Source organism: Xenopus laevis, chromosome 5S (genome assembly GCF_017654675.1).
Source record: "Xenopus laevis strain J_2021 chromosome 5S, Xenopus_laevis_v10.1, whole genome shotgun sequence".
In the NCBI taxonomy this organism is placed as follows: domain Eukaryota; kingdom Metazoa; phylum Chordata; class Amphibia; order Anura; family Pipidae; genus Xenopus; species Xenopus laevis.
The window spans coordinates 91,019,450-91,034,168 of NC_054380.1; the positions used below are offsets into that span (position 1 = coordinate 91,019,450).

A 14,719-nucleotide genomic window follows, 5' to 3' on the forward strand; every position below is an offset into this window, starting at 1 on the left:
GCTTGATTCTGTTTCCTTATCCCTCAGCCCCTGCCCTCTCAGCTCTCGTCACTCAGTAATCACAGGGCCGGATTACCCACAACCACCTTGTTTTAGGGGCCCAGTTTCCCCTCTTCATACACGTGAAATCTGACTACCATCGATGAACCAACAGGTGCCGCATGGCTACGGGGTCACAGTGTTCCAGTGCCGCTACATCCTCACAAGCTGCCCTTAATTTTTGCCTGATAATCAACATATCCCAAATGGCCAGTGCGGCGCGTTCCAGAAACTTTGCACGCTACTCCCGCAAGTAAGAGAACCTTGGCACACGTGGATGGTAAGTGAGATGTAGGCTGGCGTTGAGTTTCTTAAACGTAATGTGTTTAAGACTAGGACAGGCAGGGCCAGAACGAGTGGATGACTTGGGGTGTAGCTTTGCAAATGAGTAATGCGGTAAGTCTTTTACCTTCCGTTTGCCTTCTTTTTCAAACAAACCACTTCAGTGCAATCATTTTGGCTTGTAACCCTCTACTGAACTCTGGCTGCAGTCGGACACTGTTGGAGTCACGGAGCAGATCGGTACGGAGTTTCTGCTGTCGCACAGTGACTGATCAGTGTCAGAGCCAGAGTTCAGCTAGAAGCAACCGATCCACGTAGCCAGGGATTGAAATAATTTGACTGGGGCCAGAGTTTATCTCTTTTGTACAATGTGCTCCTCCAGGTTTGTTGAACTACATAGGTCACACCATGACTGTAAATTACAAGCATGTCAAGTCTGAAGAAGAAAGGCACATTGGAAAAAGTACTAGACTCTAGACACAAGCTATTTGTGGATGGTAGGGATGGAGCAAAGGTACAGGGAAAGCAGATATATATGGCATCTTAGGTATAAAAGGAAATAGAAGCAGGGGGTTTAGATAACATTAAAAGAAAAAAAGTGGGTGGTGGAAGAATTGTACATTTGACATAATGAGGGAGAACTGTTCATGTACTGTGTAGAAGAGAATGACACATGGAAATACAAAGAGGGCAAATTGCATAGAAAATGAAGGCAGAGAAATAATGTTAAAAATAATTAAAAAGGATCAGTGAAGGAGAAAAAAATATAGTAAGAAAAAAATTTAAATTGGCCATGTCCTAAAATTAATTTCTCACCCTAGGCTTATACTAGAGTCAATAAATTTTCCCAGTTTTCTTAGGTAAATTAGGTACCTCGGCTTATACTTGGGTCGGCTTATATTCAAGTATATACGGTAATGCAGAAGTATGTATTGTTTGTGGATCTTTAAAACACAATTGGGCAGAAATTGCAATACAGTTTAAAAACAACAAAGAAAAATCAAAACCAAAACAGCCCACATTAGAAAGATATTTTTACATATAGTCACAAGACACCTATAACAGTTTATTTACCTGTAAATGTAGAATTCTGTGTTTTTATACCATTCATATTCCCAGCTATGGCAAAGACCATGAAAGTATAATAATTTCCAGGTATCAGCTGATCCACAAGGGAAGAATTTGTATTCACTATCAGTTCCTTTGACGGAGTTCCTAAGATTTGGATGATATAGGAACTGATGTTCCCAAATGGAATAGGCCAGCTTAGAGACACTGAATTGGTGGTGACATTGTCTATGGTCAGTTTTGCAATTACTGAAGGAACTGGAAGATAAAATAATTCACTTTAGTACATACTGAGCAGTGATGTGTCAAAGGTAACTTCAAAAAGGTTAGCTTACCTGTGAATGTAGAGTTGTGTGTTTTTGTTCCATTCATGTTTCCAGCTGTGGCAAAGACCATGAATATATAATAATTTCCAGGTATCAGTTGATCCACAATTGTAGAATTTAAATTCACTGTCAATTCTTTTGATGAAGTCCCTAAAACTTGGATGATATAGGAACTAATATTTCCTAATGGAATAGACCAGCTTAGAGACACTGAATTGGTAGTGACACTGTCTATGATCAAGCTTGTAATTACTGTAGGAACTGGAAGATAAAAGTACCATGTATTTTAGTACTGAGCATATAGAGAGAAATATAATTAATTTAAATTAAAAGTAACAAGAGAAACTGAAGAACTGGGCGAACTGATGTGCAGCAAAATACGTTTAACGGCCATTGACTTCAATGTGTTTCGAATTGAACTTGGATGATATAGGAACTGATATTTCCTAATAGAATAGGCCAGCTTAGAGACACTGAATTGGTGTTGACATTGTCTATGGTCAGGCTTGCAATTAATGAAGGAACTGGAAGATAAGTGAACCATGCTTGTTAGTACACACTGAGCATGTGCTGTGTTGTGTAGTATTACATGATACAAACTGAAATTATCATATTGAAAGTGATACCAAAACCCATATGACCTCTTTAACAGTTAACGTACCTGTAAATGTAGAATTCAGTATTTCTGTGCCATTCATATTCCCAGCTGTTGCAATGACCACAAATATATAATAATTTCCAGGTATCAGCTGATCCACAAGAAAAGAATTTGTATTCACTGTCAGTTCCTTTGATGGAATTCCTAAGACTTGGATGATATAGGAACTGATGTTCCCTAATGGAATAGGCCAGCTTAGAGACACTGAATTGGTGGTGACATTGTCTATGGTCAGGCTTGTAATTAGTGAAGGAACTGGAAATAAGTGAACCATGAATGTTACTATATACTGAACATGTTCTGTGATGTAATAGCATTATATGATACAACAGAAATCATCTAACTAAATCTGACTCCAAAATCCATGTACTAAACACTTGTTGGCATCCACTGTTCTGCTAAACTCAGTGATGCAAAGATGTAAGTAATGTGCTTAAATCTTAAAATCATATTAAAATATTTTTATAGAAAAATATAACTGAATTAAATTAAAAGTAACAAACAAAAGAGAAACTGGAGAACTGGCTAAATTATAAGGACATTTTTAGTAGTAGGCACTAGACCTTCATAATAGTTAACTTACCTATAAATGTAAAATTCATTGTTATTGAGCCATTCATATTCCCAGCTGTGGCAAAGACTGTGAATGTATAATAATTTCCAGGAATCAGCTGATCCACAAGTGAGGAATTTGTATTCACTATTTGTTCCTTTGATGGAGTCCCTAAGACTTGGATGATATAGGAACTGATGTTCCCTAATGGAATAGCCCAGCTTAGAGACACAGAATTGGTGGTGACATTGTCTATGATCAGGCTTGTAATTACTGAAGGAACTGGAAGATAAGTAAATCATGTTATTACATACTGAACATGTGATAGCATTATATGATATAAATGAAATCATCTAGTTGGTCGGTTGAAGAGCATTAAGACACGTTGTCTGCGTTGAATGGAAATTAGTTTTTTGGTGAGATCTGTCTGAGCAGCACTTTTGGTTCACAGAATGGGAGCAAAGTTAATGTAATATGAAACAAATCCTTTGTAACCTACAGCATTAAACATTTGCACAAATGCTATGATGTTACAGAGATTATACTGTAGGTGCTTTCCACTCCAAAATCCACATATTGTAAACTGGGGGGCAACCACTGCAAAAATAGTTTGCTCCTTAAAATCGAATTATAATATATTTAAGCAATACTGTTTTAAATAACAGAGAATAAATGAATTTAAGAACTTGCAATATTCAGAAAAAACACTTTTATTTGTAGTCAAAACTATTTCATATATTTACCTGTAAAAGTAGAATTCTCAGTTTTTGTACCATTCATGTTCCCAGCTGTTGCAAAGACCACGAATATATAATAATTTCCAGGTGTCAACTCATCCACAGTTGTAGAATTTGTATTCACTATCAGTTCCTTCCATGTAGCCCCTAAGACTTGGATGACATAGGAACTGATACTTCCGAATGGAATAGGCCAGCTTAGAGACACAGAGTTGGTGGTGATGTTGTCTATGATCAAGCTTCCAATTACTGAAGGAACTGGAAAATAAAAGGCCATGCATTTTACTGCTTACTGAGCATTATTTTTTGGATCTTACCCAGTGTAACAGGATTTTTTTTAAATCCCAAGAAAGGTGTTTCATGCAGCTATGGCAGAATATTCATTAGTAGATGTTAATATTATATAGTGTATTTTCCCTGAAATGGTAATACAGGTATGGGAATGTTATCTGAAATGCTGTGACCTAGGGCTTCCCACACAATGGATCTTTCTGTAAATAGGCTTGTTCTGCTTCCAATAAGGTACTATTTTATCAGTACATAGAAAAAAATCATTTTTAAAAATGGGAGTCTATGGGAGACGCCCTTTCCTGAATTTGGAGCTTACTGGATAATGGATACCTATATTTTTAACTATAGCTGAACTGTTCCAATTTATTAAAATTAGGGAAAGCTAAAAACAGTTGGGGGGTTATTTATTAAAGTTATGACCTGCCAACGTTGTATATAAGACAATGGGAGAAGTCCCAAAGATATCCTGCTCTGTGCTGGGTTTCGGGCAAAAATCGGAAGATTTCGTGGTTTTAGGGCAGAAAATCTGAAACTTCACATGATTAAAATATTCGGGTGATAACAATTTTTTTGAGTTTTTTCCGAACTGAAAATTTTCAGGAAAATGTATTGATAAATAATTACCCCCACGAATTTGGTTGGAGTATATTTCATGAACTATTGAGATAAATTTGGACTGTGATAAATAACCCCCTACGTGTGCTTACCCCCCATGAGAAACATTATTACCTTTTACCAAGGTTGCTACACCTCTAGAAGAATACAATGGCCCATGAATGCAGCCACATATATATACCTGATACTGACAGTAAGTCCTATAATGTTTGTTTGACATATCAGTTGTACCGAAGCACTGGGTTTGCCACATACTACATTGTACAATCTGTCATTGCTTGTGATTAAGTAACAGAAATAACCGAAACACCTGACTTGAACTTTTTATTTTGCATCTTTCAACTGGATGTGACGCCCACCTTGTGGAACAGTATGGGGATCACACTATGTTAATGATTACTCATCTTTTATGCTGTGTTTTGAGATTATGCATTTATTGGCACTTAATAACCATGTTATTTCTATATAAGACTACTGATTGCATGTGGGCAATATTATTTTATTTTGATTCTATTTTTATTGTATGTTCAGGCTTTATTTTTCTTTTTCTTTGTGCTGTATACTCTTTTCCACGCCCCTTGACACCTGATGACGTCATCACGTTTGTTTTCCCGCTACTTGGGGTTTAAATGTTTGGTCTTCACTGTGTGTTGCACTTTGAAAAAGGCTATAGGATTAGCCAAAACGTCAGTTATTTATTTTAAATAAATTTCACTGATTTTCTTGCGTCATAAGACCTGTGAGTGCTCGCCTTTTTCCAGGATATATATATATAAAATTATATCTATATATAATTTATACATTATAGAGAAGATGCACTGTACTAAAATAAAGGGTTATTTGCTCATGACGATGGTCAAGTACTGCAATTCACTAAGTTTGGTCTATGATCCGCAAATATGTTGCAAATATGAAGTTAAATACATAATAAAAATCAAATTCAAATTTAAAGTTGGGCTCAAGCAAGGATCCACCTTGTATTGAAATTAAATATTTATTTTTAATGTTTTTATTATTTATCATTTGTACACTGTACTTTTACATAGTACTACTTATAGCCAGAAGTGATGCAATACATGTCCCTCTGTCAGGCCACATGAATGCTGCGAATAATATTTTAATATATATTTTGCTACTACATAAAGTCAGATTTATCCATTTTTAAGAAAGAAAAAAAAACAATTGCAGGAAAAAATGCAATAAAATTAATGCAACTTTTTTTTTCAAATCCTGGAGCACAGGAACATTTAAGGAAAAATAAGGAGACTTATTTTCAATAAAATGTAAAATATCAACTTTTTTTTTATATAAAATGGTTAAAAAAAATAAAGGTAATACCTATTAACTTTAGACATTTTCTTTAATAAATTGCGAATATCTTTTGAGTATATTTGCAGTTGCATTTTTGCTCAGCTCATGGGATCTTTCATATATAGACAGATCTACTCCCATTGTTACAGAATAATTCATGAAATCACAACTTACTAGTTCCAACTGAAACATTGACTGGATTGCCTTTAATATTTCCAACTACTGCATAGACAAGAAAAGTATACTGGGATCCAGGATTAAGTCCAGTAATTGTGCATGACTCTGTGGAGCTTGTGATGGTTATATCAGTGTCTAAAACTTCTATATTGTAGTCGCTTTTGCCACCTTGAGGTTTGTGCCATGAGAGGAAAACACTAGTGGTGTTTAACAAACTGATACTAAGATTTCGGACAACATCAGGCCCTATAAAAAACACAAATATGTCATCAGTTAACAATATATGATTTACAATTTCTTAAGATATTTATTTGAATCTGAATAAACATCATACTGGTATATAGTAGAAAGACTACAGAAGATCCTGTTATATCTTCTCCTGCTACTGCAAAGATCTGGATTTTGTACTGGGTGGCAGCAGTAAGTTCTTGAAAAGTCCACAATGTTGAGTTTGTCATGTTTTGAACTCCACTAATCTCCACTTTGAAGAAGCTGTAGTTACCAACTGGAGGAAGCCATGACACATCTATAGAACTGATTGTCTCTTTACCAAACGTCACATTCCTGACTTCATCTGGTCCTGCATTAAAAATAAAAATAAAATCATCAAAGAATGATGTTAATGTTTCTTTTAAATGATTAGCCATTGTACTAAAAACAAATGAAAACACAAATACACTTGTTTGAGTTACTAGACTTTTTAGAGGCTCCCCAAAAAAATATCCTAAAATAAAAGGTTCTGTTATTTCACTGAAAAAGGCATTTTTTGGCTGGAGGTGTAATTTAATTTATTTCTTAAATTAATATTGTAGTGATCAGAAACATATTTATATTGTGAATTGCTATTCTTGCTGAGTAATGTTTGGGAAATGCCCAAGGCCTATTTATCAAAAGCAGAATTGGCAAATATTCTTATTTTTTTTTAATTAAACACAAACCCAAAATATAAACTTTCAAAAACATTTGAAAAACTGGAATTGAAAATAACCACTTAACTTTTGCTAAGACAGTTTCCAACTAACCAATTAACCCTAATTTGAATTATTAAGTTTTAGCACAAAAACTTGAATAATAATTAATGATAAATTAAAATGTTAATAAATCTGCCCTAATGGAGATTATTTATCAAAAACTGTATACATAAACTATATATACCATACACTAACTATAGATTTTAGTATCACAATAGCCATGGATATTATGCTTGTCCAAAAAAAAACATCGAAGCCACTCAAAGGCATTAACAGAATCGGCCATCCTATCATCGATGGTGCATTCCACAGCCTCATTGTTCTTACTGTGCAGAACCACCTACACTGCTTCAAATGAAAGTTATTTTCCTCTAGTCTGAAGGAGTGGCCTCCGTTGTAATGATTCTCTTTATGGGTACAAAGGTCCCCTGCTTTTTGTCTATAATAAACTTGTAAAGTTTTATCATGTCCCCTCTTATGCATCTTTTTTCCAGAGAAAAGAACCCCAACATTGACAGTCTACCCTCATAATTTAAGTCTTACATCCCTCTAACCAGTTAGAGTGTATCTGCACTCTCCAGCTCATTTATATCCCTCTTAAGGACTAGAGCCTAAAACTGCACTGCATACTCCAGATGAGGCCTCACCAGGGACCTATAGAGAGGCAAAATTATGTTTTCATTCCTTGAGTTTACGCCCTTTTTATGCAAGACAGAACTTTATTTGCTTTAGTAGCCACAGAATGACACTGGGCAGAATTAGACAACTTGTTATCTAAAAAACAATCCTTCTCATTTAAGGAAACTCCCAACACACTGCCATTTAGTGTATAACCTCCATTTATATTATTTTTGCCATTTATTTTTGCATAACCTTGCATTTATTAACATTGAACATCATTTTCCAATTTGCTGCCCAGTTTTCCAATTTAGTCAAATCATTCTGCAAAATGGCAACATCCTGCATGGAACTTATAGGTCTGCACAATTTAGTTTCATCTGCAAAATTAGAAACAGTATTTTCAATGCCCACTTCCATGTCATTAATAAACAAGTTGAAAAGCAAAGGACCAAGTACAGAGCCCTGCGGTACTCCACTAACAACACTGGTCCAATTAGAAAATGTTCCATATACCACCACTCTTTGTAGTCTATCTTTTAGCCAGTTCTCTATCCAGGTACAAATACTATGTTCAAGACCACTATAGGCCGGTTAGTCTTCAGTGGTAGGAAAGCTTTTTGAATGTGTATTAAAGGAGAATTCAACCTGTAATAAAAAAAACCCTCCCCCTACCCTGGTTAGACCCCCTCCCTCTTTCCCCCAGCCTACCTGCCCCGGGCAAATGCCCATAATTTTTTTACCAGAATCTTCACAGAGGGGTGAGTAAAAAATTAGGGGCATTTGCCCAGGGGGCAGGTAGGCTGGGGGGAGGAGGGAGGGGGTCTACCCAGGGTAGGGGGAGGGTTTTTTTTTATTACAGGTTGAATTCTCCTTTAATACGCATTTGAAAAGCTTTCCTACCACTGAAGACTAACCGGCCTTTAGTTTTGAGGCTGAGAGCAGAATCACTTTTTGAATAGTGGCACTACATTATCAATTCACCAGTCCCTCAGCACCGTGCCAGACCTCAATGAATCCTGAAAAATTAAATTAAGCGGTTTGGCAATCACAGAGCTAAGCTCTCTAAGTACCCTGGGATGAATACCATCTGGTCCCGGACCTTTGTTTATATTAACATGTTCTAGTCTTTTTTGAATTTCCTCATGTGTAAACAATGCATCATTAGTTGTATTACCAGGATTGGGACTATTAAGAAGGAAGCCTTCATTAACTGGTTCCTCATTTATGTAAACAGGCTAAAAATAACAGTTCAGATCTTTTTTCTGATCTCATCAACCAGCTGAACCCCCTCTGATATTAAGGGTCCCTCCCCTTGCTACATAATGTTTTTACTATCTACATATTTAAAAAATTATTTTTCTTTAGTGCATGGCTTTAATTCAGGCTTTACATACAAAGACGCTCCTCCACCCTTTTTAATCCCTCTGTCCCAACTAAAAAGGATGTAACCATTTAAATTCACAGCCCAGTCCCACGTAAACATTCCTTTAAAATAGGATATGTGTATTTTTCATTAAGATCATATCTACCTAGTCAGTATTTAAACTTAATTCGGAAACTGAAAGGAAAAAAACTGTGAAAATACAATTTTTTTTTTTATGAAAACACTAAGGGGCCGATTCACTAAGGGTCGAATATCGAGGGTTAATTAACCCTCGATATTCAACTAGGAACTAAAATCCTTCGAAGTCAAAGTATTTAGCGCAGATAGTTCGATCGAAGGATAAAATCCTTCGAATCGAATGATTCAAAGATTTTAATCCAACGATCGAAGAAATATCCTTCGATCAAAAAAGTTAGCCAAGCCTATGGGGACCTTCGGTAGCTTTTAGATGGCGAACTAGGGGGTCGAAGTTTTTTTTAAAGAGACAGTACTTCGACTATCGAATGGTCGAATAGTCGAACGATTTTTCTTTCGAATCCTTCGATTCGAAGTCATGGTCGTAGTCGAAGGTCGAAGTAGCCCATTCGATGGTCGAAGTAGCCCAAAAAAAATTCCGAAATTCGAAGTTTTTTACCTTCAAATCCTTCACTCGAAGTTAGTGAATCGGCCCCTAAACATTAAGGGGGTTATTTTTCAAAGTCCGAATTTATCTCAATATTTTCTGAAAAAAACTCCGACCAAATCCGCATGGGTTTTTTGGGCTTATTTAATACACTTTCCCAAAAATTTTGTTTGCGGGAAAAAATCCGAAGAAATCGTGAAAAATCAGATTTTTGCAAATTTTTTCCGATTTTTCATCAGATTTTCACGATTTTTTCGGATTTTTCACCCGAAAACTTCGGGGTATTGCCAAAAACCCAGTGAACATCAAAAAATCATTGGGACTTCTCCCATTGACTTATATGCAACCTCAACAGGTCTAAGATGCCAGATTTTTAGATTCAGACTTTTCCATCCTCTGGGTTTAATAAATTCTGAAAAATTTGTGAAATAAATCATAAATTTTTTGTGATTTTTGCATTCTGAGTTTAGTAAATAATCCCCTAAATGTGTGTTTACAATGCATATGAACTGGTAAGAATACCAATACCAATACAGATGTACAAAGCCCTTTTCTACTCTAAAGCTAATGCTTTAGAGAGGCTTTAATCCTCAGTGCTTCTGCTGAGCTATAACATATCACTAAATGTAATAATTTTTGATTTTGTAAAACAGGTGGTGCCATTAGTAAGACTTTGCACATGTATTTGCTTTGCCTTAACAATTTCTAAAACACTTTTTTGATTGCCAGGAAAGTGTTTAGATTCAACTAGAATATGATTTATAACAACTTCAAGCAGGAAAGTAGTTGTAGAAGTAAAAACTCAGCATGGAAACCTAAAGATGATTTAGCAAATATCATGAAAACTCTGAAGCTGACCTTGGAAAAAATATACACAAAAAATCTTACTCAAATGGGACTGGAATTGAATTAAGTCATTCGTAAATGCATATCCTTAGAAAAGCACATGTAGACCAGTCAGTAGTATGACTAGATGTACAACGATTCACCATATGATAAATTAAAAATTGTAAATACTTACTTGTGTAAACTGAAATCTGGCCTCCATAACCATGCAACACGTTATTCCCTTGATAAGCAGATAGCTGAATTATATATAGATTGCCTGGGATCAAATTTTCAAGCACAATTTCATTGGTAAAATTTGACCAATTCCCAGGTGGAGAACCAATTACATTTATTGTATAGGTTATGTTGGACTCTGATAGAGCATTCCATAACAGTTTAATGGATTTAGTTGATATATTTGTACAGCTGAGTGTATCTGACACTGTGGAAGAGAAAAATTAAAAAGGTTTCTCACTGACAACTGCAGAACTAGTTTCACTCTGCTGCTGTGTACATTGACCACACCTGAAATGATCTTGGGGCTGACAGTTACATGACTATAGGAATGTGGAATTCATTTTTTGCATCTCACATTTTGTATTAGTTTCTGTTTATTACAGTATGTATGTAATTCTGTATCTTCTTTGTATAAACCCATTTTTTGTACAGCATTAATATGTTGGTGCTTTCAAAATACATGTTAATAATAATAATAATAATAATAATAATCATAATAATAATAATCATAATAATAATAATAATATTAGCTGATGCCACCATACATATGGCCATAGGGGTCATCATCAACCAACCAAGATTTCGGTTTTGGATGGTCAGCTCTAATTGAAAACTAAGAACAAATAGCTATTTCTATACAATTTTGTCAAAATGTATATATTTACAGTAACTACATGTATGGCCAGCTTTGAAGTGAAATAACAAATATTTTTATCTGAGATGCTAAGATGCCTGTAAGCATTAAAAGGCATATGAACAAAAATAGTACAAAATTGTGAAAATAGTATTAGATCACACTAGAAGTTTTCCCCCTGGAGCCCAATGCTTATTGATTCTATTATACTGTACTATAAACCTACAGTATTTCCACTCTGTTAAGGCTACTGCCTTCATATGGTAAGTGTATATACCTAGGCTGTGAGAGCACAAACCACCACGAACACCATGAAGCACTATGTGCAACTCCTGTCAATAGAACCTTTTTGTACAGTATACAAAAAGATCTCCAAACTAGAGTTCACACAGATGTAATTTGCTAAAAATCCCTAACTCAAAAGTCAACATTATATATTTAAGGAATATCACCCAAATAACCAGAGAAACATGAAAATGCTCAGTCTGCCTACCAGTAAAAAATCTAAGGACATTGGCAATATTTAGTAGATCAAATATTCTGTACACTACAAGCAGTCCCCTACAGACTTGTGTTACTGATTTTCAAGTGATAGTAGCCTCTAAACATATCTCTATGTTAGTAGGTTACTATCAGCTGACAAGTGCTGACATGAGTGTTTGCCAGACAATTAACATGTAAGTCTATGTTGACCTTTTACTGACATTTTGGCACCATATTGTCAGACTACTAAAAAATCTGGAGCTTACAGCACCCAAAATTGCCACTATGCTGACTACCCTGAGGAATGATACATTGCAGGGTAGGGACAATGAACTGATGGACGTGTTTAATAAATAACAATAGGGGCTATCGGCAGTCTGGTATTTTCCTGTAAATCATACACCTTGGCTCCTTCATCATATTTAGATTGTCTATGTAAAGGATTAAAAACCTTAGCTTTTGGTTAAAGGGCAAATATACCCCCTCTTTGACATGATCTTATTTTTTTGGGCTTATGTAAAAAATACTATAAAAAAACCCTCTAAACAAATAAATATAAATGAACCTGATTCCTCAAAGTGAAATGAAACCATGATGGTCTTTCTGTGCTCCCTGTGACCATTTCCCCACTACCCTCAGTTTTTGAGAATAATGCAAGCTCACCCTCACATTGTTACATTGTGAGTAATGACTTATACTCACCCTATTAATACATTGCCGATGGTGTTTGGCAGCATTGTATTCATGGCAAATGGGCCTTTGACACTTCACAATGCCTTCACAACAACTGTCCAAATTTATGCTTCATATATCATGAAAGGTATTTGATTTTGAAATTGTTATGCTACATTTATATAATATAAAGACAGTATAACTGCTTAGCTGAAGAGATGAAAAGCTATAGTGTCACAGCAAAAATGACTGCAAATAAAATGCAGGATACAGCAAATGAGTTCCAAGTTGGTGAGGCAAATAAGGAACCTCTTGTTCCATACTGTTACAACTTTGTCCAGCAACTATATTAAGCTGGAGACAATAAATTGATAACATATGAAGCTACAATAATAAAACAATGCAATAGAATGTAACTATATGGGAATACTTACACAAAACTGAGAACTCATACTTGTTACCTTGCTGGGACCCAGCAATTGCAGAAATCCCCACTGTATACTGATTTCCAGTGGTTAAGTTAGTAATAATTACTGATTCTGATTCCACATAGAATTGTTGAGGTGCATCTCCTCTTACTTCTACAAGATATGATGTTCTGTTGCCTTCTGTTAGCTGCCAACTCACATATAATGAGCTGTTACTTATCTTATCTATATTCAGGATGTTGATGTTGCCAGGTTCTGGGGGGTAGAAATAGGTAAAATATTAGTCCAGAGTACAGAGTTTTCAGTCTAAGGGCCTTATCAGTGTCAAACAACACATGATTCATTTAATCAAGAGACAGTTGGCCCGGTTGTTTTGGAGTGAATTGGAGTACTCAGAGAAAACCCACACAGACACACAGAGAACATACAATTGGCACAATCCACCATGATTTGAAGACTTGCCGTTATCCCTATTAATACAGTGCTGCACATTTCTGCAACTACAGCACTGAAGGTTATGCTTTATCTATACACATCTATACATTTCTACAGTTTTCAAAAAGAAATCCCAATACATAATTTCCATACTAACTTGTAAAAGAAGAAATATCAGCTGGATCTCCTAATAAATTATCCCCAACCACTGCCTGGATTCTAAATGTATAATTTGTTCCTGGAGTGAGACTTTGGACGGATATTGATTCCAAAGTTGTATTCAGCTGCTGAAGTACATATCCAATTACTTCAATACTGTAGTAATTATGTTGTCCGATGGGCGGACCCCAGCTTAGGTCTACTGAATAAGTGGACACATTTCCAACCTCGATGTTATTAACCACACCAGGCCCTGTGTTCAGAGGTTGAAGAGAAAAATAAGTTAATAAGTTACTTTTTCTCTAGATAATTTTATTCTAAATCATAACAAATATATAATTACTAGGTCAAATAAATCAACAATTTTACATTCCTATAATATCATGTAGGTCAATGTTTTTGAGTTTGTACATTGTACAGGTTTTACATCCATTCTTCTTAAGAGTAAGTATGTAGTCTAGTTTTTAACTAGAAGTATACTCAGGGCTATACCTTAAAACATTTTCATAATTGACATCACCAAGATGTTCAGTGAAAGTAAAAGTTCCTCAATCAATCTACTACAAATATATATAAAATAATCCCTCATCAGAAGTACTTGTACTTGTAATGCATAAATGAAGATTTGTGAACTTAACATGTAGGGTAAGGAAAAGGCAGAAATGAATGGAGGGTAGAATGTTTGATGGTCAAGAATACCTTCTATTGTCTTGCAGAGTTTTTAACTACAATATATACATCTTTAGCTTGTGTATTTATCAGTTATATTAGGAGAATGCTATACAATTTATGCAGATTTATATTTATAGCAGAGGGATACAAATATGTTGCATTTTATGAAGTGATGTAAGGCCAATGTAAGGTTTGTATATTTTTATGCGATTTTCTTACTCACCTTGATTAATGGCCCCCTAAGTAAGAGTCCTGCACCAGGTCAGGTACCCGTAGGTACCCATGGAATACCTGCAAAGCTGTCAGGTTCTGGGTAGAAAATCCCTGATTCCCATGTGTGTAGTCTGCGGGTAACCCAACAAATGTGCGATATTGCTCTCTCCCAACCTCCCTAGTGCTGTTGGTGAATTTTTTAGTACCTTTCTGGATGAAAAGGAACCTGCACCAGAGTGACGTCACTTCCAGTCTACAATGATGTCACTTCCTGTTTCATGGACCCCGGGTCAGAAGGAAAGT

The 14,719-nt window shown here is 35.5% G+C and overlaps 1 protein-coding gene across 12 annotated transcripts in view; it reads right to left on the reverse strand.

Moving 5' to 3' along the window:
* The window catches only part of LOC108718067 (tenascin-X), a 102,962-nt gene that overhangs the window by 49,965 nt on the left and 38,278 nt on the right, over window positions 1-14,719 (reverse strand). For all 12 annotated transcript variants that reach the window (XM_041564792.1, XM_041564786.1, XM_041564787.1 and 9 more), the window contains 10 exons: window positions 13,530-13,784; window positions 12,944-13,192; window positions 10,677-10,925; window positions 6,392-6,637; window positions 6,055-6,303; window positions 3,670-3,921; window positions 2,957-3,208; window positions 2,377-2,628; window positions 1,725-1,976; window positions 1,396-1,647 (listed from right to left, as the gene is read on the reverse strand). In XM_041564792.1, coding sequence (XP_041420726.1) covers window positions 1,396-1,647; window positions 1,725-1,976; window positions 2,377-2,628; window positions 2,957-3,208; window positions 3,670-3,921; window positions 6,055-6,303; window positions 6,392-6,637; window positions 10,677-10,925; window positions 12,944-13,192; window positions 13,530-13,784 — 2,508 coding nt within the window. The remainder of the gene's footprint in view (window positions 1-1,395; window positions 1,648-1,724; window positions 1,977-2,376; window positions 2,629-2,956; window positions 3,209-3,669; window positions 3,922-6,054; window positions 6,304-6,391; window positions 6,638-10,676; window positions 10,926-12,943; window positions 13,193-13,529; window positions 13,785-14,719) is intronic.